The sequence below is a fragment of the Anabrus simplex genome, chromosome 1, assembly GCF_040414725.1.
Source record: "Anabrus simplex isolate iqAnaSimp1 chromosome 1, ASM4041472v1, whole genome shotgun sequence".
NCBI classification, from domain to species: domain Eukaryota; kingdom Metazoa; phylum Arthropoda; class Insecta; order Orthoptera; family Tettigoniidae; genus Anabrus; species Anabrus simplex.
This window is the reverse complement of record NC_090265.1, coordinates 218520300-218545051: the sequence shown is the minus strand read 5'-3', so window position 1 is coordinate 218545051 and position 24752 is coordinate 218520300. Positions and strand designations below refer to the sequence as shown.

General features: G+C 36.4%; 1 protein-coding gene across 3 annotated transcripts in view; it reads right to left on the bottom strand.

Moving 5' to 3' along the window:
- LOC136864143 (uncharacterized) overlaps window positions 1-24752 on the bottom strand; it is a 624111-nt gene that overhangs the window by 149748 nt on the left and 449611 nt on the right. For all 3 annotated transcript variants that reach the window (XR_010859277.2, XM_067140781.2, XM_067140790.2), the window contains exons 19-20: window positions 10425-10522; window positions 1862-1910 (exon numbers count right to left, since the gene is read on the bottom strand). Coding sequence is in view for 2 of the 3 variants with exons in the window: in XM_067140781.2 (XP_066996882.2) it covers window positions 1862-1910; window positions 10425-10522 (147 nt within the window). In the remaining variant the exon portion in view is untranslated. The remainder of the gene's footprint in view (window positions 1-1861; window positions 1911-10424; window positions 10523-24752) is intronic.

Here is a 24752-nt window from a genome sequence, read left to right as displayed (position 1 = left end):
AAAATCTTCCTGTTGTCTTATAAAACTTAATTTTACCAAGCATCAGGTACAATAGACACGTTATAACTCTGACACTGAGTAGCCGTGGCCTTTCTAAGAACTTGAAGGCTCGTATCAAATACAGTAGAGACTACTACTGTATTTGCTCGCATGTTTTGATGCCATGCTGCAGACTGGAGAAACGTTTCTGTAGAGGCTAATAGAACGTCATTCTCTCTTCACTATTTTCCAAGATCCAGTGACGTTATATACAGGCCTGTACAACCAGTTGTCGCGGCTAGCGATGTATAATAAAAAGTTGGTCGTTTATTGTCAACGAGATTTGTGTATACGTCCGCGTGCGGCAGTGAAAAGAAGCAGCGTGGTTACCGCAGTAGTTGCCAGTACTGTTCGTTACTATTAGGCCGGGAATGCAAGACAAGCCTTGATTTTTTTCGCATGAAATTCTGAGAAAAAACGTCGTCTTGGATTTGGAGAAATACAGTATCACTCAGAGGCTTCTGTGGCAAACATTTCAAGATTTCTTCTTCAAACCGCGTTGCCTAACCTAACCATATAATGTATCATGAAAACATATTTGTAATGCATGTAGAGAAATGATAACTTCCTCGCTAAAAATTTACAAGTGAATAGCCTTTCCGAAATGTAACTAGATGTAAGAAAATATGAACTATCCTCTGAAATCAGTGATGTACTCTGCCATATCTTGAGGTGTATCACATTCTTACTTAACTTCAGCCTTTAGTTTTGACGAGTTAACAACTGCTATCGGTCACGTTATTTACGCATTTATTACGAAAACGCGTTATCCTCTTTCATTTTGAATTTTCTTTAGATTACAGCAGTCGACGGGTATCGCTAGTCGACTCACACATCGCCTTCAAATTGCGACGAGATAGCTTGAAATGCACATAGTGAGAAAACTATACCGGTACCGTACCAAAGAAGACTGACCGCATTTTGTGGCAAACGTTTCAGTTTTCTTATTCAAACAGCATCACCTATCCCAACTTTAATCGTATATACGTAGCTATGATGAAAACACACTTCAAGTGCCAGTAGAGAAATTATAACATTCTCACTATAAATTTACATGATAATAGAATTTCCGTAATTTAACCAGATGCGAGAATTTAAACTAACCTCTGCAATCAATTATGCACTCTGCCATATTTCAAGGTTAGCACATTTAATTGCAGTATTTAGCATTAAAATTAAGCAATCGTTTAGTCAGCCTTTATTCTTAATGAGCTAAAAACAGTTATCGAACAAGTTATTTACGCATTTATTACGAGAATGTCCTCTTTCATTTCAAATTTTCTTTACGGAGCAGCAGTCGACAGGTATTACTAATCGACCCCGACATCGCCTTCGAATGTCGACGAGAGAACTCGCTAGTGGAAATAACGAGGAAATAATACTGAAAGCAATTGATCGCATGCAACATAATCGCTGGGGTGCATAAATATTGGTCATGGGAAAAATTGCGCGTGCTTAATCGCTCGTAATAACAGATGCGTCAATGATAGGGCTCTCACTGTAACCGACGGATAATACATGGTTTAATACAGGAATTTTGAAGGGACAGCAAAGAATTGACATTATACCGGGGTTCTCATTATATTACAAGTAACTAATCTCATTTTGTTTCGTATTGAAGATACAAATTGTACTGAATAGGTATACACAGTAATTTTATTCTTGAAAGAATTTTACTTCTCATTATATGCTGTACTCGCTATAGCGGACTTCTACTACACATCTCTTTTCTCTAAAAATTGGGCTGTATACAGGATAAACCAGTAAATATGGCAATAAACAATCCTTTTTTTACAATAATTCACTTGCTGTTTTACTTTACCTTGTTCAGTTAATGATTGCTGGCCTTCTATGGAAGACTTCTCTATGTTCTGAAATATATATAAAAATAAATAAATCAGTTAGTTCAAATTTTTCATAGCCCTGAATTTTGCTAGTTCAATAAATACAATATTAAACATCCGTAATATTTGTAAAATTAAAATTTTTAAGTCCACTAAATATAAGATTTTAAACAGTTCTGTTGACTGACTTCAAAGGGCACCAAAAGGAAAGTTTATCAGAAAGAAAAATATAACAAAATCATTTTCATTTTGTCATCTAGGTTTTTAAGACACAATTGTCTTCCCTCTTTGTTAACACTAATGAACAGTACTAAATTTTGGAGGAAGTCTTACAAACAAAACGTGTTTAAAGTATATATATATATAATATTATATACCAAAAGCATATTTTCTGTTCTACATAACACAACCTTGTGGTACCTATAGTTTTAGGCCATATTCAAAAACTAGTGAATGATATTCCATCATGCAGCATCTATTTTCTAGGAAAAGGTTGACTAGAAAAGTGTTAATTTCTCTAAAACAGGATAACTAAAATATTACAAATAGAAAAATGCAGCTCTTTACACACAACAGGTGTCAAAAACTGAGTGACTAATTATCAAACTTCTCTCAATTGATCACCATCAAATTGAGAACAGACAATACCTTAATACTGATATAAATATTGACAAAAACGACCACAAAATAAGTTGAATTTGTGAAAGAGAAAGACGAACAAATGGATAGAAAGAGGAGAGAGAACACAAAGTTGGACATAGCCCATTTTACAATGGGGGAGTGAAAGTCATAAATGATGTACATTCGATTTCAAGGTAGTAGCCAGACATTGGTATCCTAAAATAGGATGGACTGAAACTCAACCGAGTCGGTATAAACAACAACAATGATCTTACATTCCATTAACTACTCTTATGATTTTTGGAGATACTGAAATGTCACAATTTTGTCCCACAGGAGTTCTTTTACCAGCCTGTAAATCTGACAACAGAAGGTTGGCATAACTGAGCTTCTTCAAATACCATCAGACTGAGCTGGGGTCAAACCCATCAACTTTGGTTCAGAAAACCAGCACTTAACCGTCTGAGCCACTCAAGATAAATTCAAACAACATAAACAATATTGTACATATGCATAGTTTAGAGTGATGTGATAAAATTTGAAGATTGTTTTGTAGAAGAAAAATATTTCATTCACTGTTTATCAGTGTTTTCTTTTCAAAGCAAAGTTATAGTGTTACATGATGTTGTATGATCTCCTTAAATACAGGAAAGAGATTCATACCATATTTACACGTGAATAGGCCGCTTACGTGCATAAGCTGCACCAGAATTTTGAGACAACATTTGTGGGAATTTTTTTTTTTCCGAATTCCGTTGTAGACTCAAAGTATGTAGCTTCGTTCTGTGAAATGTGGCAATGTTGTACTTTCCTTAAGGTTTAATGCTCACCTAACGGTATCAGGAACAGCCTTACCTGAGGGGTGGTGAAAGTATCTAGTAGCATTCATTGTTTGCATGGCAGCTGAGTGCTGTAAATTGAGGAATACGGGTCATGTCAGAGCATGTTACACTTCAAAATTAAACTTACAAGTGGTGTGTTACCTTAAAAAAAAAAATTGTAACAGAGAAGCGTAATCATAGGATATAAACTTCATGATTTTGATCTGTATTGAATTGTGATCACAATAATAATTATAAAATTAATGTTGTAATGGTCCACCTTTTCAATACTATAATATGCAATATTTGTTAATTACATTACTAAACTAGGGACTAGTTTCAGCCTTGGATGGTCATATCAGCCTTAATGTAATACATATAATAAGTGAACAAATGTATAAACACACAGTTGACATATAAACAAATGTACAAATACACAATTGACATAAAAAATCTGGGATGAATATGTGTAAAATTTGAAAAATAAATTAGGCTCTAAATTCTTAGCATCTGGGGTATGCTCATCATCCAAACTCTTTCTTGTGTTAATATTTATAGAACTGTTAGTTCTATCTGCTAATCATTACAATTTCAATTGCAAAATGGGAACTGGTAAATGTTGATTCTGTAGTCAGGTCGTCAATCACCAAATCTACTTGAGTGGTATTAGCAGTAAGCAAGCCACTGGACGCCACTGTAAATAACCACCAGGTGACGCAGAACTGCTAGATGGTGTTTCCACATCAACCAACGTAAATAAAATGAAAGGTTCCCATAGTGCTTGTTAAAATCATGCTGCAATGCTGTTGGACAATGCATTGTCAGGACAGCACATGAAGATATGGTTAAAACTGACACATTCTAAATTTGTGGCTGGTATAAATTTGCAATTCATTGCTGTGTCCATGAAGTTAACTGAAGGAGAGAGCGTGTTAGTCAAATGGCATAGGTTATATGAGACTTAACTCTTGTTGCGGCATGTGGTGCATGGGCTATTGTTGTATGCCACATACTAACGGTTGTGAGACTCAAAGGAAAAGGAAGGGGTGGGGGAGGGGGGGGGGAGAGAGAGTGAGAGGGGGGGTGGGGCGCAGCCATGGAAGAGGGGGTGAGGCAAGGGGAGAGGTTGGGGAAAGGAAAGGTCGGAGAAAGGAGAGCGGAGGGGGGAATTAAAGCGGGGACGAAGGATGTGAGAAAACAGATGGCTGTTGAGGAAAGGTGCTGTGAATTGTATGAAAAACTGAATTATGACTTGTTGGTTTGACGTTTCTCAAAATGGGAATCAGAAGGACAAATAGGATATTTGGCTTTTCTGAAATGTCATTAAGATTATGATTCGGATCAAAGTATTGATCTATATGTATGAAACAGCTTTCAGTAATGTTAAGGAGGGGTCCTTTATTGATGATTTTGAGAATTCCCATATCTTGTTTTATGTCTGTGAATTTGTGATTACAGTCACGCATGTGCTGTCCTACAGCTGAAAATTTATTGTACTTTAGGGCATTGACGTGTTCCAAGTACCTTATATTAAAGTTCCTCCGAGTCTGTCTGATGTAAGAAGAATCACAACTGTTGTAAATAATCCTGTATACTCCTCATTTTGAAAAACTATTGAACTTGTTTATGGATGTGGCATTATGTAAGACTTGTGTGTTCCTATTGTAGGTTTTTAAAACTACTTTTACATCATGATTTTTAAAGATGTTTGTGACTTTGTAAATTTGTTCATTGAACGTAAATATGGAAAGGGAGGAGTTGTTTTGTTTATCTTTTTTCAAAGTGGTAGAGGGGATAACATTCCAGCCGTCTGCAAAATGCTTCACTAAGCACACAATAGAGAAAGCGACACAAGCAATTAGAGCGATAAACGAAATAAGCTTCATCAGAAAACTAAATCTTGACACAGCAATGGCGCTCTTCAAATCTAAAACCGTTCCAATACTTACATATGGGACTGAAATTATATGGACACATCTGAATGAAAAGAACTTAGCAACACTGGAAAGAGTTAAAGCAACATACATCAAAAGAGCAATCGGAGTAGCAAAAATAACAAGATCCAGATTAGTCTACCTTCTCACATGGGAAACTTTCCTCATAGAGGATTTAAGGACAATGTACCCCCTACCTAACACAATGGCATCGGAGAACCTACTAAGAACATTGATAAGGAAAAGAGAAGAAGTACTCATGGAATTCTATGGAACTGGAGCCACGATTGATCGTACATGGACAGCAGCAAATTTTGAGACAAGGCACGTGTTTACAAGTCTTGCAGTACATGGATTCCACCATGTCATTTGCGAAAACCCAACATACCACGAACTGTCAAACTCATGCAAGTGTACATTATGTGGACAGTTATGTGACCGATATCACTTAGAATTCTGCAACAAGAGGACTAGATCAATCAGAGACTATGCAGCAATGGTGCAAGTGTTAAATTGTTATAATACCTTTCACTAATGTATGGCTATTTTGCTGCAATAAATGTTTTATTTTAATGACATTTCAGAAAAGCCAAATATCCCATTTGACCTTCTAATTCCCATTTTGAGAAACAATAAACCAACAAGTTTTTCATACAATTCACAGCACCTTTCCTCAACAGCCATCTGTTTTGCCACATCCTTCGGCCCCGCCTTAATTCCCCCCTCCCCCCTCCTCTACCTGACCTCTTCCCTTGCCTCACCCCTTTCCCTTTGCCACGCCTCTCGCTCTGTCTCACCTTGCCCCACCCCTTCCTTTACCGTCGAGTCTCACAACCGTTAGTATGTGGCACACAACAATAGGCCACGCACCACATGCCGCAACGAGAACTTTGCCATTTGACAAACACGCTCTCTCCTTCAGTTCCTTAATTTTATCTATCATTTATTCAGGTTAACTTCATGGACACCGCAATGAATTGCAAATTTATACCAGCCACAAATTAAGAATGTGTCTGTTTTAACCATATCTTCATGTACCGCCCTGACAATGTCCAATAGTATTTCAGCATGATTTTAACAAGCACTACGGGAACATTTCATTTTATTTACGTTGGTTGATGTGAAAACACCATCTAGTAGTTCTGTGTCAGCTGGTGGTTATTTACAGTGGCTTCTAGTGGCTTGCTTACTGCTAATACCACTCAAGTAGATTTGGTGATTGACTACCTGACTACAGAATCAACATTTACCAGTTCTCATTTTGCATTTGAAATTGTAATGATTAGCAGTGATAGAAATAACAATTCTATGAATATTAATGCAAGAAAGAGTTTAGATGATGAGCATACTCCAGATGCTAAGAATTTAGGCCTAATTTATTTTTCAAATTTTACACATAGTTCATCCCAGAATTTTAATGTCAATTGTGTACTTGTACATTTGTTTTCATGTCAATTGTGTGTTTGTACATTTGTTTACTTATTAGATGTATTACATTAAGGCTGATGATGGCCAGCCAAGGCTGAAACTAGTCCCTAGTTTAGTAATGTAATTAAAAAATATTGCATATTATAGTACTGAAAAGGTGGACCACTACGGCATTAATTTTATAATTATTATTATGATCAGAGAAGCGAGAAGAAAGTTTGATATTGATGAAAAGAACATGTGGTATTGGATATTAAAGATGCATTTAAAAAAGACACAGAATCGGAAGGCATTTTGTGCAGTAAAAGCACAATACCCAGAACTGGAAAATTATCTTAAGAGTGTATACGTAAAACACGAGCAGAAAAATTTTCTATTTCACTTGAAATGCTACAGTTTGAAGGATGAAAAATTGCTGAAAGAATGGAAAGTCCTGAAAGTCAATTTAAAGCAAGTTACAGCTGGGCGATACATTTTATGACACGACACGAGTTGGTGATTCTCAGAAGAACATCATTGGTTCAGCAGCTACCCGAAACGTACCAGGAGAATTGCTAACATCTCACCGACATATCTTGAATATAAGGAAGATGCATGATTAACAGCATGGGAGCAATAGGAAATGCTGAGAAGACTCCAGTACTTTTTGAAATGCCTGAGGAAAATACGGACAACAAAGCAGGCAAAAAAATCCATTAGACAAGGAATTCTCTTATTTTAAGTTTGGCCATAAGTACAAGCCTAATGTTCTCTTTTGACATAATTTTGTAACGGATAATTTATTCATACCTTTACTGAAATTTTTGTATAAATATATTCACTAATATATACTTTTTAAATAGGAAAATGTGCCTCTTTATAATGTATACAGCGTTATGTGCCAATTTATAATGAATACTGGGTTATTATGACAAGAAACATTTGGATAGGCATGTGCGGGTTTTCGTAGTTAGTATGCAATAAAATGAAGGAGGGAACTGTTTGCACACCCTATGGCAGGCCTGGCTGTTCATTCTCATGAGTCAATGATGCCAGAAAGGACATTTGCTTAGAGTGTTCTGGTCAGTATCAGAGAGGCTGGAATTGATGCCAGAAGAAACCCTTGTTGCTGGTATTCCACCTTCATCTAAGAAGACGTGAATGCTGCTCTGTCAAAATTCTGCACAGGATTGGTCGTTTGGGTCCCTTGTTCTGGAAGGGTGACGAGTTCAAACTCGGGGGAGTTAATATCTTAAGATGCGAGTTAGCGCCTTGCATTCACATCTTGGTTCTCTGTCAGAGCGGCCATCTATTGTTCCGAGCTCTCGCTCCATGGGGAAGTTCAAGCTGATTTAATGGGGCAAAGAGCAGTTAGGGAGACGTTTAATAAATTCCCAAATGTTTTGTAATTATTTACGAAAAGACTAGGTAAACAACAGATAGAGAATACCTGGGCAACTGCCCAAAATGCAGATCAGTGGTAACTGAAGATCTAAAAGGAGAACTGGTTGTTTGAATTCATTATTGATTATGGAAAATGCCTCCAATATATTTTCTTCAGACTCTTAAGCATATCTGAAAAATGATCCACATGAACTGATAACAAATGTACCAAAAGATGAAAACAAAAAATTGTTACAAATATTTGGGTTGTATACAGGCTGTAACAAAAATTTATGGCATAAATTGCAGGACAGATCCCTCACACATAGACTAAGATATTATACGAACATGGGTCCAGAAACGTTTTGTTTCCATGTTACACCTCATTGTCTCCAACTCATTAATCACGGGAAACACACAAGAACAGAACGCTACAATTATGGGGAACCTGCACTCTTGGTTACGTCTGGTTACAGTATCATTATCGCAGGTGTACTGCCAGTGTTTTGTTTTGTTTTACATGTCCCTGTTGCCATGTGACTTACCTCATTGCTTGTTTACAGGTAACATCAACTGTTCCTGTGATCAGTACGAACTTGGCAAGCATGTATCAAAGCTCACGGAGGGCGTATTGAACATCTCCTGTGAGAAAGGAGTTGCATATGGTATGTTGGTACGTTCTGTTCTTGTGTGTTTCCCGTGATTAATGAGTTGGAGACAATGTGGTGTAACATGGAAGCGTTTCCGGACCCATGTTCATATAACATAATGTCTTCACCTATGTGAAAGGGATGTGTCCTGCAATTCATGCCATACAATTTTGTTGCACCCTGTATATAGCCTATGTATTTCAACAGGAATCAATATTAATACATGAGTTTTCATGTTTTTTGTTTCCCATATTTATGCGACACTAATAAAAGGCCCAAGAAAAAAAATTTAGACATTAATAACTTTGATGCTCCGAAGACGGAGAGCAAAGTTCTCTGCGAAATGTAAAAAATTTCACCTTATTTTCTTGACTCGGCATAAGCCCAAAAAGTCTATATCATGTCTATGAATAACTTTGTCTGGAGTGTATATAATTGAATGATGATGCAAAATTTATTAAAAACATTTATTGATATTCTCAGCAAAAAATGTTTTCACTAAGTACGTTAACTATATTCATGCAGAAATATTTTACGATAGCACAGTTTGATGATGATGATGATGATGATCACAGTTTTTAAAGGATGAATTGAATTGTTTTATTCTGCAAATGCTTCATTTCCTAATACTTTAATATTGAGTTTTTGGCTTGAATTTTAGAGAACCTGAATGTGCATTTCAAATTTGTCAAGTAACTTTCCATTTCGGGGGTGGGTATGTGTTAGGGGTGATGGTGAGGGCAAAAAGGGTTGAACCCTGTAACTCCTAACTCCCAGGTACGGCCTTGGTCACATTAGATGATGATGGTGATGAGGTAGGGAGAGGTGAAAGTAAGAGTTGGCACATAGCCTACTCCTATCAAATAACACCAAGGGGATAGTTCAAACCTTGAATTACCCATCCCATGGACAATCCACCATCAACAGCAGCATATTCCCTCAATCCATATAAACACAGCAGAGGTCTGGAATTGAACCCAGGCAATTGGCAAGCAATCTAGTGATTAGAAATTGTACTCCATGCCTGCCAGCATTCTGATGGTAAAAATATTTTCCACTAACATGACCCAAAACAGCTAACACCACTGCTGACCATAAAGACTTGATGCCTTAACGAAGAGAAAGTTGGATTGACACAGGTTACCTTATTCAGAAGTTGAGACTAACAGACATATAAGTAGCGGGAATGTTTGCTGGTGTAAACAGTTGAAAACAACACAAGGAGGGTGCTCTCAATGAGAAAATGAAAGTTATGAAAGAACTCAAAGGGGAAGCTGTGCAAAACCAGATTTGGTTGCGTGGTCAAGAAAGGCAAATGGGAGAGGTAAGTCACCTAGAAGACTAATGGGCTCCATCATGGAAGATAAAAAATGCCGAGGAAGACCAAAGTAATAACAGTTAGACTCGGTTTTTTATGATTTAAAGGTAAGAGGTGAGGAAATACACAGGTTCACAGAGCTAGTTGCAAACAGAGGATTGTGGAAGCTCTTAGTTAATTCATCGAGACTTGCTCACTGAAATATGAGTCATAACAATCTATAAAGAAGAGTGAGTGAGTGAGTGAGTGAGTGAGTGAGTGAGTGAGTGAGTGAGTGAGTGAATGTAGTTTAAGTTTCTAGCATATTTCTTTTATTTTAGTACATTTCCCTAAAATGAACATTCAAAACCAGAAGAGTCAACCAAACAGTTAATAAAAAGCAATGAAACCAGTAACAGATATCTTACATCAGTTGTCGTAGTATCTACAGAGCAAGTTCTTGGGAGTGCATCCACTGCAGAACTGTAATCACCAGTTGATTCAGAACAGGATGTATAGTGAGGATCTGCAAAATGTGATAACATTTTAACATCAACATCAATACTGTAATAACACTAAATGTGCATCATAGGAACAAGACAAAGACAGACAAAAATAATTTTCTCTGGTCTTACCCTATGTCTGAAACAGCTGACTATGAGGAATTCTGTCTAGGAAAAGACACTGGGTATAACATAATGATAGCTGGACGATATATATTGCGATATCATTAAAATGTGCAGAGCTAGATAGCACAACATTTTCTTGAAACTGACTGTGAATCTGCCATATTAAAGCTGCTGATACAAAATAATTTACTGCATTAAAATAAGCCCTGTTGAATGGAATATGATTTATATATAACACGACCGAGCAAGTTGGCCATATGGTTAGGGTCGTGCAGCTGTGAGCTTACATTTCGGTGATAGTGGGTTCGAACTCCACTGTCGGTAGCCCTGAAGATGATTTTCTGTGGTTTCCAACTTTCACACCAGGCAAATGCTTAGGCTGTACCTTAATTAAAGCCATAGGCACTTCCTTCGCACTCCTAGCCCTTTCCTATTCCATTGTCACAAGACCTACCTGTGTCGATACGACATAAAGCAAATTGTAAAAAAAAAAAGTAACAATTTTAGTGTCTAGTGTATTCAAATGTTAACATCAGATAAGCATTCTTTTACATATGAATGTTGGAGAAGTGTAGGATTAAATCAGACGATAACAACTATAGGGGAATTTACCTTTTATTACTTACATATAAGATTTTATCTCCAAGGCACTCTTAAGAAGAGCTGAAGAAATACTAGACCCACAACTAGGAGAGTATCAAGCAGGATTTATAAAGGGAAGGTCTTTTGTAGACTTTAAAAAGGCCTATGATTCAATTGATAGAAATACTTGTTACGATCTCCGCTAAATGCTACGTATATTTCCTACCTTCGCATGCTGCCATTTCTCCGATCACGCCACTGCTGCTTCACACACTCTACTGCTATGCTCACCTGCTGCCTGCCTACTCCGCTCATCACGTGACTCTGACGTCATCTTCTTCTCAACGCATCGCCTTCTACGCTTGCTGTGTGTGCTTGTGCTAACCTCTATTGGACACGTGATTATGACGTTCTTATTTCTGGAACATGCTGGCTTTCAGCTTCTCTATTCTTCTCAACATTTCTATACCGCTCTAAAATTGAGTCTGCCTTCGTCTCGGAGTGGTGGAGCACCGAACACTGTGCTACATTTATATAGTCATTACCATCTGGACAATAATACTTCAGATTGTTTGGTGAGCAAGACCTATCATGATGTTATTTTGACATTAGATTCTTCTTTGGGCCATCTGCCCCCAGTTGAACTTTGCTTTTGCTAGCTTATTACGGCATCAAAATTAAATATGCAAGACATTATTTCTACTTTAAATTTTCAAACACGAACTGTATTACGGACAATGGAACTTTGATTTCACATTATCTGCTTCCTAGGACCAATGCTACTTTCTGTTATAATAATAAAACATCCTGAAGCGTAACTACACCCGGCAAAGAGAATCCTTCCCCAGTTCGATCCCTACTTCCATTCCCATTTTTCCCTTCCTATTGCATCTTCTTTTCTTCTCATTTTTAGGTTGTTTTTTTCTCTTATTGGAGTTTTATCACTTTTTACTGTATGCTTAATACTTATTCATAAGGTTTTTTATGTATTTCTGATATTCTTTATTGTAAATGTGGCACATTTTCCTTGTCTTCTGAGGTTTCCTCTATATGTTTTCTTGTCTAGCAAAACTCTTGTCTGGCATTTACTATTTTGTTGAGAAATGTTTAATTACTAATTTATTTTTCGTTAAATATATATCTTATTTACGTTGTTAACCTTTGGTTTTCTCTTTTGTCTGTTATTTTCTCTTGGCCTAGTTCCTTCTCACTGCACGTTTCTGTCATTATCATTCAGTTATTATTATTATTATTATTATTATTATTATTATTATTATTATTATTATTATTATTATTTATTGTGCTGCTTCTTCTACCACTTGTATGCTTAATCTAATCTATCTATTAACTATTACAATAACTATATTATCTCAGCACCGTTCATACATACGATAATAATAATAATTATACATACGATGATAGCTAGGTAACATACTATATTTGATATTTTAAAGGAATTTGGACTTGATATTAACACAATTAAAATAATTAAAGCAATATTAACAAACACAACATCCAAAGTAAATTTTTTGGGAGAACTCTCAAAACCATTTGAAATAAGATCAGGTTACCTCTACTCTTCAACTGTGTATTAGAGAAGGTAGTTTGAGAATGGAGGAAAATCATCAGTACTAAAGGTGTTCAACTAGGAAGAAATCCAAATAAAATTATTATAGATTGTTCAGCTTTCGCAGATGACATGGCCCTAATTACAGACACATTAGATAATGCTCAAGAATAAACACGAGAATTACAGAAACAAGCGGCCAAACTAGGATTGCAAATATAATTTGAAAAAACAAAGTTCATGACGAACATAATTAATGCCCCTCAAAATATCATGATTAACAATAACATATCTTGGACAGATTGCTTTAAATATCTGGGAGAATGGATAACAAACAATACAAAAGAAAAAGTAGCTACTGATATAAGAGTAAACAAAATGGAAAGAATGTTTCACATGACAAAAAATATATACTATAAGAAATCTCTATCCTGGATCTTGAAATTAAGACATTATCAAACAGTGGGCCAACCACAAATTTTATATGCAGCAGAAACTCTTAAACTTACAAGGACCGGGCGAGTTGGCCGTGCGTGTAGAGGCGCGCGGCTGTGAGCTTGCATCCGGGAGATAGTAGGTTCGAATCCCACTATCGGCAGCCCTGAAAATGGTTTTCCGTGGTTTCCCATTTTCACACCAGGCAAATGCTGGGGCTGTACCTTAATTAAGGCCACGGCCGTTTCCTTCCAACTCCTAGGCCTTTCCTCTCCCATCGTCGCCATAAGACCTATCTGTGTCGGTGCGACGTAAAGCCCCTAGCAAAAAAAAAAAAAAAAAAACTTACAAGGACTGGGGACCTTGAAATATTAGAAAAAAGTTGAAAGAAGAATTTTGAGAAAAATACTGGGTCCTATAAGAAACAATGCTGAATTTAGACTATGATCTCATTGACCTGTCTCAGTCTCATCCTTGGCTTTGAAAATATGAAAGTGACGGAGGTACATGTGATGCTAGTAATACCATTCCTTATGCAGCCAGTCTCTGTTATGAATGGTATGAAAATGTCACTCATAGGGTCGGTTGGTGCATGCATTTCAGTGGGCTTGGCAGACTGATAGGTAATAGCAACTTCTGGCGGGATGAGGAAAGCAACGAGAAATCACCTCACTCCTCATTTCCCTAGTATGGCTCTTCAGTGACGCCTAGGCTATCTATGGCAGCTGTTGGCGGAATTATATTGCATCAAACCAGCCTTCGGGCTAAATACCCAACATACGTACGAACAGAGAGCTGTATTTAAAAGTTGAAAAACTGATAACTTTCATGAGGAAAAGAAGATTCCTTTTTTTTGGACATATTTATAGAATGAATAAAAAGACTGACTAAACACATTTTCAACTTACTGAACAGTTACAAATCCAACGTGGTTCACTGAAATTGAAAAGGATATGAAAACTGCTGGAATTAAAATAGATACAATAGAAAACAGAACGCGTTTCTGAGAAGTAACACAAAAGGGACGATTTAAGGAGAGAAAGAAATAAACAACTGGAAGAAAATGGACTCAAGAGGAAAAGGGACAGCATTCTCAGAAAATGAAGGAAGTTTGGAAACGAAGAAAGTTAAATGCAAAGAAAAGTAACCAAAGGTGATTGATCGTACCCTAAAAAGGGTTATTTGAATAATAATAATAATAATAATAATAATAATAATAATAATAATAATAATAATAATAATAATAAAAACAACTTTATTGGCTACATTGGACCACTTGAATGATTCTATGTTTACTTTTTCCTTGAAGGTTGTACTCTTTGGTTCTTGTAATCTGTCCAGTACTTTTTCATTTGTTCTGATCATAATTTTGTCAATTCATCTGAAATCACTATAGCCCTGCAATGTACCATTTCTGCTAAAAATTTGCAAGTCAACGAAGGGTGATAATTTTATTTTTGTTCTTTGCATCTGCTTTCTTGAGTACAACTGCTTTTAGATCTTGCCAAATTTTGCAAATCCATTATCATTATATCTTCTTTCCAAGATTTCTTATCACTAGTTGTTGTAAAATCCAGTTTTCTGGCAAGATGTGAAAGAAATACGAGATTCTTTTCTTCTTCATAGTGCTGGTGATTGGGTCAGTCTCTCGATATGATAATTTCATTACAAAAAAATTCACTCTTTTGACCAGGTATTTTTTATTTATGGAAGTTCTGATGATTCTTCTTTCAGTTTTGAGAATATGACCAGTTCTTTCATTTTAAAATTGGAACAGGGTTTCACAAGCGTAAGTGGCTTCGAGGAGAGTTACGGTTTTATAGTATTGGATCTTGGTGTCTACTGACAAGCATTTCTTATTCTACATTGACCAGGATAGAAACTGGACATTTTTATTTTATTAGTTCTATTTATCCATGTTTCTTTTGCATTTAAGTCATGTGTGATGATTTCTCCAAGATATTTAAATAATAATAATAATAATAATAATAATAATAATAATAATAATAATAATAGTAGAGTTGGGAAGTAACTGAGTAAAAGAAATATTGAATCGCTTTTAACAAATACTTTTTTAGGAACATTTTTACTTGCAATAATTACTTTTTACATATTATTTTTACTCATAATATACTTTTTGAAATTAAATTGTAATCATTACATTCTAGTAACCTAGATACAACGCATCGAGAGTTTGGAAAATCTAAAGCCCCAGCACATGCAAGAGGTCAACACCAAGGGCATAATGCCAAAGATATGATGCACACTTGTTCATTTACCCAAAAGTACTTGTGGCTACTGGTTGAGGTTTAGGTAATTGTGTACCATGGAATGATACATACTGAAACTAGTCTTAAATAAAACTTTTATATATATTTATGCAGTATAAATATAGGTGCTGATAGGTAGAAATCTTTTCCAATTTATTTTAAGTACCATGACTTTTTCAGTTTGAATGTGGTTGATAATGGAACTGAAATGGCATGATGAAGGCATTAAGAGATTTCCATTCCTTTACTTGAATAAGTATATTTAATTACTTGGCCCTCCAAAATAATGGGAACATGAGAGTGAAATGCAAACATTGCTTGGGAGCAATCATTTTTAATGTTCCAAACTATCATGTTTAGTCACACTTAGTGATGATAGCCACTTTATGCCTCTAATCTAAAAAAACATTTTTTTTAAATGAGGCAATATCTTTTCCTTGCAAATTTCAGCCCAATGTGAAGAATACATCAGTTATTTCCTCAAGACTGGTGTTCTCTGAAGTAAGTACAATTTGCAACTGAAACTGAGTAAAATATTTCTCAGTTAACTGTAATTTAGCCCAATTACTTCTATTTTGTACTTTTCAATAATAATAATAATAATAATAATAATAATAATAATAATAATAATAATAATAATAATAATAATAATAATAATAATTACACAAGAACCTCATTTATCCAGATTAAGTGGGACTGGAACTGATCCAGATTATAAAAAATCCAGATAATCCAGAAAAACTAAAAAACAAATACTGTACATGTTATATATTAACATATGTTGTACAGTAATAACTTTTCAATTGTACAAAAAATATAAGAACACTTTTCTTACATTTTCTGTTCTACATTTATATAGCGTTTGCGCACAATTCGATCACAAAGATGTTTTACTAACATCAGTTCTGCTGATGTGGATTCAGCCTGGGATTCTAAATAGGCCATCAGTTTGTCCAGCTGTATTGTTGCATCTACATGAGTCATAGTTTCTTTTGATGGAGCGCCGGTTTCATTTTCGAATTCACAATCACTCTCGTCATGACCTGCCGAAGAATAAGAGGCAATCATTTATTCATCTGTCATTATGCCGTAGCCTGAATTCCAATCATTTTTCAACCAGTCATTTACGTCATTCACATCTACGTCCGAGTATCTGGGAATGCATGAAAATGTGTCAAGGAACTCAGAAGAGTCCACGGTTTCCCATTCTCAATTCCAGGCAAATGCTGGGACGGTAGCATTGATAGACTGCTGGTGACTTACTTCCAATTCCTGTCCTTGACTATCCTTGGGAGGCAAGACATTCAAGAAGAATTGACCCCGTTAAAGAATACTGTTTAAGTAAAAATGATTTTTAAATTATTTTTGATCCAGATAAACCGGAGAGCCAGATTAATGAGGGCCTGATAAACAAGGTTCTTGTGTAATAATAATAATAATAATAATAATAATAATAATAATAATAATAATAATAATAATAATAATAATAATAATAATAATAATAACAACAACAACAATAATAATACAGCCAAAATGGTTATAAGAACTCTAAAAGGACTGCTAATCAACAGTTGTTATAGCTGATAGTCACAAAATATTTGTGTGCAAAAAATTTCATATCTGTAAGTTTTTAAACTTAAAGATGTGTAATTCCACTTCTTCAAAACAAATTATGATTTATCAAATCACTAAAAATATACAATCAAATCTTTTGGTAGGACATGTTTTGTCCCTATTTGGGACATATTCAACTACATGAATTTTCTATGTAAATTCCAATACTAAAATGTGCATATGAAAAATACACTATGTTGCATGTTGAAAAGTAAATCGAATTGAATAGTTCAGAGTTGATGCCTAGTTAGGGTTACCAACTGTCCAGCTTTTGCCAGATATGTCCTGCTTTTCAATCATTTTGGTTATGTCCGGCCGGCATTTCTAATTTATCGACATTGTCCGTCATTTTTCGTTACAAGATTGCTCACTTAAGTTTTAGGGTGAAGACAGCATGTTATTGTGTCGTACATCAACTCCGTGTGCTCAGGGCACTACTTCTGAGGGTGGAAATAAGTAATACTAATATTCGATATATTGAACTTGAAGTCCAGGCATCGATCAACCAATCAACGCGCTTCATTTCCACGTTTATGTTGAGAGAAACCAGAAGTGTCGAGAGCTACAGTTTACACGTGCTTGCCATATGATTTGCAGCTATCATGTTTGGTTATCTGGTTGTTGCCGTAAATTATAGTTCGAGTATGCAGCGAGTGGAGTGAAATATTAATCTCATTGCATCCTATTACGTACCGGTATGTCATCTTTGCAACCTGAAAGGAGTGAATCTAAAAAAAGACAGTGTAAATTTTCGGATAAACTAAAACATAAGTATCCTTGCTTTACTCACGGACACAGAGAAAGTGAAGCAAAATATGCAGTGTGTGATAGTTATGTTAATGTCGGATACAAAGGTGTTGGTGACTTGGAAAGACACATTAACAGTGAAAAACACAAAAAGATGGTGAGAACTAGGTCAATATCATGTTCAATGTTATCATTTGTCACTCCCAAATATTCACCAGGTGATAAAAAAGTTCAAGCCGCAGAAGCTACAATGTCATTTCATACAGTTTTCCATCACCAGTCGTACAAATAAATGGACTGCACAGCTAAATTGAATAAGAGTATGTTCTTATGTTCTGAAGTAGCACAGAAACTGACCTGTGCAAGAACTAAAACAGAAGCCATAATAAATAATGTTATTGCTCCTCACTCGACAGATATTATAATTGAAACTCTTAACAATAAAGTTCCATTTTTTGGCCTAGGAACAGATGCAAGCAATCATGGTGCACTAAAGTTGTTTCCAATTGTCATCCAAGTCTTTGATTACAAAGTAATGGCATTCAGATAAAAGTTCTTGATTTACAAGCATGTCCAAATGAAAGTTCTGAATGTATTTCCTCCTATATTTCAGATACTCTCAAAAAGCATAAAATTACTTCTAGATGCATTGCATTTTATGGAGACAATGTCAATGTTAATTTTGGAGGCTTTGCACGCAGGGAAGGGAAGAATGTATTCTCTGCTCTCAAAAAAGACTTGAATGAAAACATAGTAGGTGTTGGATGTCCTGCTCACATTCTACATAACTGTTTGCAACATGGAGCTGATGCTCTTCCTGTTGATATTGAGTCTGTGGTGATGAAAATTTTCAACTTCTTTCATATATATGCAGTGCGCACTCAGGAACTGAAAGACTTTTGTGAATTTGTTGATGTAAATTATCTGCAGCTTTTAAATCATTCTAAGACTAGGTGGTTAAAATTGTATCCAGCAGTTGAAAGAATCCTGCAATTGTTCCCAGCTCTGAAATCCTACTTTCTTTCTCAGGGTAGGAAGTCAGTGCCTTCATCAATTAGAAACTTCCTTGAAAATGACTTTTCAGAGCTCTATCTTTTGCTTCTTTCCTCAACCATGCACATTTTTCACTATAAAATTTTGTCACTTGAGAAAGAACATAATTCAGTTGAAGAAGTGCTTGAACTATTAGAATCTGTCCAATCTTCATTGAAAGGCAGACTTGAAGGTCAATTCATTCCCCCTTAAAGTCAGACAGATGTTAAATACATTTTCAGAAGATGGTTTGGATAAAGAATGCAAAGTGTTTATGGAGAATGTATCTGGTTTCTATGAAACCTGCACTGAGTACTTGGATAAATGGATGCATCCTATAGAGGAATTCAAGTGTTTCAAATGGCTGAAACTTCAAAACATTAAAGACCTCAGCTTTGACGATATTGTACCATGTATTCAGTACTTACAGACAAAAGGTGTAGAAATAGATGATTCAAAATTATTCGACCAGTTCTGCAACGTAAGGGCTTATTCTAAAACTTCAACTTTGGATAAAGATACAACACTAGACCAACAATAGTCTGCTTTTTTTTAATAAGTGCCAGAACATTGAGGTATTTTCTGAACTTTTGAACATTTGCCAGTTTTTCTTTGCCATACCATTCATTGTTTTCATTCATAAATGCTCAAAGGACAAAGAAAAGGAACCGTTTGTTGGTAGAATCAGTGAAAGGATTGTTACTTGTGAAGTTCAGTTTCAAAGATGTGTTGTGTGAAGAATTTTATAAATATGTACTTAAAGAAAATAACTCGTGTCTTCTTTCAAAAGTAGGTTCTGTTGAAAATTACAGCTTCAAGGAAATGAACTGCAGCAAGGACTGATCATTAAATAAGGTATTTCCTTTTGTAAAAAGTTGTGTGTAATATATGTATAATTTTGTTATCGATGAAATTGTCAGGCATTTTTCTTAAATGTCCTGTTTTTTTGCTAAGCAATCTCCTGCATTTGGAAATTTTCAGTTGGTAACCCTATGCCTAGTGCACACTATCTCCCATTCAACAACAACAACAACAACAACAACAACAACAACAATAATAATAATCCCGTGTGGGGATTTACAGGTTACCTCCATCAGGCGCGTCCCATTGGAATTGCGGAAGCTCGCTGGCTCTGCCGCCAGCAGAGTCAGAGGGTAGTAGGGAAATAAAATTCCACCGTGAAAAAAAAAACAAAAAAAAACTGGTCCCTTGCCAGGGTTACGGCGAAGACTGGTAAATGACAAGAAGCCAGAAAACATCTTGAGGCAACCTCTAGGGCTAACAACCCTAGTTGTAAAAGGATGGGTACCCGTCCAAAGCAAAGTCAAGTCAAAAAGCATGATGCCACAACATTTCAAGGAACATACCCCAGGGGGTAAATCTTCGGATAAATCCCTCGTCGTGAACGCCACGGCGCACGAGTCTCATTCGGATTCTGGGGGAGACTCGACATCATGCAAGAGACGAGTTGGAGCGTCTCGGTGTACCCTGAAGAGTCAAAAACTCCGGCCAAAATCTAAAACCTTTCTAGCAACTTTCAACATAAAATCACTTACACAAACTGGCAAGCTGAAAACCCTCACCAAAGCTCTTCACGAAAATCAGATATCCATAATGGCCCTACAGGAAACAAGGTACCCAGATGAAGAGATTTTTGAATCCGAAGGCTACCGATTTTCAAGAGTAAAGCGTGAAGAGGAATCCTCAGTGGAGCTGTGAAGCTTGGAACCGCGTTTGCTGTTAGAACCAAGATCCTTAAATCGGTTGCAAATTTCGAACCTGTGAATGACAGATTGTCTATACTCACAATTAAATGCGTGAACAAAACCTACGCCCTAGTTAACGCACATGCTCCTACAAACGATAAGAACAAGTCTGATCCAGACGAAGTTGATAATTTCTGGGACCTACTGGATGAAAAATTAAACAAAATCCCCAAACACCATGTCAAGCTTCTTTTGGGTGACTTCAATGCCCAACTAGTACGTGAACAGAAGTACAAGAAAGTTATAGGAAATGACCCTGCCCACAAAAGAACCAATCCCAACGGCAAAAGACTGGTGTCCATTTGCGAAAATCACAACCTGCAGGTCATGTCGACCCACTTTCGCCATCTACCCAGAAAGCAAATGACTTGGCGTTCTCCCGTCCAAGCTCTCGGAGAATTCCAAATTGATCATGTCGCAATCTCCAGGAGAAACAGCCCTGAGATTATGAATGTCAAGGTAAAGAAAGGCATCAATGTGGCCTCAGATCATTATATGTCTCTTATCAAATTCAAACCAATTCCCGCAAACACAAGGAAGACAACCAAACAGATCACACGCTTCGACAATGATAAAACTTCGGCAAAGATTCGAGGAGTTCCAGGAGAAGGCTAGACCAAATGACTGTGACTTTAACAACGCCAAAAGTCTCCTTGTTGAGGCCGCCAAAGACGTTGCAAAAATCACCAGAAGCAAAAAGCATGCCTGGTGGAATAGTACCTGTGAATCAGTCCTCCAAGAAAGACTCAATGCGTGGAAACAGTACTACTCTACGAAATCAGAAAATGATTGGGAAACCTACAAAACCCAACGTGCCCAAGCAGCTAGGGTGTTCAGAACTGAGAAACGTAAATACGAAAAATCTCTCATTGAAAAGATAGAACAATACTTTAGGGAGAATGAAAGCAGAGAGTACTACAGAGCCTTCAAACGCAAAATCACTGGCTATAAACCACCATCTCTATGCTTTGAGCGAAAGGATGGCACACTGGCGACGTCAGATGAAGAAACTGGCAGCATTCTGGCAGATTACTTCCAGAATTTACTTAATTGCTCTAAACCGCAAAGCGCCATTGAGACCAAGGAACCCTTACTCAGGTACCCTGATTCCAGACCACCCGACAGAGATGAAATCAAGCGCCACATTGCCCGTCTCAAAAATAACAAAGCGCCGGGGGAAGACTCAGTAGTAGCAGAACTATGGAAGTATGCCCCAGAGGAATCACTTGATATCTTGCAAAAGCAAATAGAAGAAATTTGGAACAAGGAGACCCTACCCGAAGATTGGAAAATAGCTTTGATCCATCCATTACATGAAAAAGGCAGCATGAAGAACATCAACAACTACAGAGGAATATCTTTGCTACCCGTGACTTACAAAATTCTATCACTTGCCATCCTGGAGCGTTTGGAAGCACAAGTTGAACATCAAATAGGTGAATACCAAGGAGGGTTCAGAAAAGGTCGCTCAACAGCTGAACAGATCCAAAATCTCAAAACAATCATCAGATATTGTACACTAAGGTCCAAGCAGTATGTGTCTGTCTTTGTGGACTTTAAGAAAGCGTACGACTCCATTGACCGGGAAGTCCTGCTAAACATCTTAAATGAATTTGGAGATGATTTGAAACTGCTGGCATTAATTAGAGCGACCCTGACCAATACAAAATCCAAGGTGAAGTTCCACGGATGTCTCTCGCATTCCTTTGACATCAAAACAGCAGTCCAACGAGGTGATGGGCTATCCCCGATACTCTTCAACTGTGTTCTTGAAAAGATCATCAGAACCTGGCGGGTGAGATTACAGGAAACCAACTACAGTCCATTGAGAATAGGAACCAAATCCAAGGGGATCGCAACAGACTGCTTAGCATATGCCGATAATATTGCTGTTCTCTCAAATGACATAGAAACCGCTAGAGCTCAAGTTGAAATTTTAAAGGAAATTGCCGAAAAAAACTGGTTTTCAGATATCGTTTGAGAAAACAGAAGTAATGACTAACATCAAAGAGGCTCCACCAAATCTCCATACAAAATACGGGGACATCACCCAAGTAGACAAATTCAAATACCTGGGTGAGATCACCATGAAAAATGGACTGGACAAAGAAGCATTTCAGGAGTGAGTACGCAAACTGGAAATAGCCTACCAAACATCCCGCACAATCTACAACAAAAAATGCCTTTCCCAAAACACCAAGATACGTCACTATGAAACAGTTCTGAAGCCAATAGTTCTATATGCAGCTGAAACCCTGTCTCTAAATGCCAACAAAGGACTCCTTGAAGAACTGGAGAAAAGAGAACGCAAAATTGTGAGAGGAATCTTGGGATCAACGTACAGAAATGGAATCCATCAAAAGAGATCCAACAAGGAAGTCTACAGCAAAATAGAGAAAATTACCGACACAATCAGAAAAAGACGGGCACAATTTTACGGTCATCTGAAAAGAATGGACAGAAGAAAGATAACTAAGGAAATCTTTCACTTTTTTGATTCAAACCCCAAAACCACAATTCCTTGGTTTAGAAATGCCAAAGAAGACCTGCAAATGCTACATATCTCAGCTGAAGATGCCCTTAACAGAGATCTCTTCCGCATGAAAATATTGACGAACGGGCTAAACCGAGACGAGCAACCGAAGAGAAGACACGGTGCCCCTTGGACAGAGGAGCATAAGCAGGCCCACTCACAAAGAATGAGGGAAATTTGGGCTCTAAAGAAGGCCAAGTTCAGTGTCAAATGCAACAAGACTTAACGTGGTCCTTGATGGCCCCAGCGAATAATAATAATAATAATAATAATAATAATAATAATAATAATAATAATAATAATAATAATAATAATAATAATAATAATAATAATAATAATAATAATAATAATAAGAAGAAGAAGAAGAAGAAGAAGAAGAAGAAGAAGAAGAAGAAGAAGAAGAAGAAGTCAAGAAAGACCTGGAAAGGAACAACATACGAGAAGAAGAATTATTGGAAAGAAAGATTTTTAGGAAGAAAATCTTCCAAATGGAAGGATTCCAAGGGAGGAAGGAAAAGAAAACAGGCACAAAGTGGACTGAAGACAGGAAAAGGAAACATAGTGAAACAATGAAAGAATACTGGAAGAAAAGGAAAGAACAACTAAGGAGGAACAATTGAAATTGTAATGTGGTCCTTAGAAGGCCGGAACGAAAGAATAATAATAAGAATATCAGAAACAACAACAATAATAATAATAATAACAATAATAATACAGCCAAAATGGTTATAACAACTCAAAAGGACTACTAATTAACGGTTGTTATAGCCGATAGTCGCAAAAACTTTTTTGTGCTAAAAATTTCGTATCTACAGAAGAGATACAGTATATAAAATTGAATACCTACTACCTACCTACTTAATATTATACAGACATACCATTTGTAAAATAACCATAACAATAGCTCACTAGGAAAAACTAACCTAAAACCACTGTAGATATAAGTACACTCAGAGAACTTCAGCATGCAGATCAATGGGCTCTCCCTGCTCCCCACAATTGGGCAACCAAGGAAGGCTGACAAGGTAATGCCACGATATGTTATTAGACCAGTTATATTAATATAATAGTGCAGATAATAGTGAAACAGGATATGTACACAAAATATAAATTTTAGCTGCCATAGACTATTACAACTGGAGATATCAATAGTTACAGTGACGATAAAAATACTATGAATATGGGGAAATCACACAAATTCTTATGAAACAAATGAATTATTAGCAATGAATAGTCAATAATATAACACCAAACACTAGACAAGAGTTTTCTGACCTGACTATATAATGAGTGATGATAAATATTAATGTCAACTATAATAATAATTTCTCACAGTGTGCACATTTGAAAGAAAGCACGTTGGTCATATGTCTCACCGAAACACTCTTCTGTTAATTTTCCTTCGAAGCAGTACTCCAATTAAGATAGAAAATCTTGCTGCCGAGAACTGGAAATGCACAAACCATTGAAGGTGTAAGAATTGGTCACTGTGGCATATGTTAATGTCATTGTCAGAAGATACCTGCAATTTATATCTGTGATAAACTTTACAATATTTTTGTATGGACAGAAGAAGAAAAT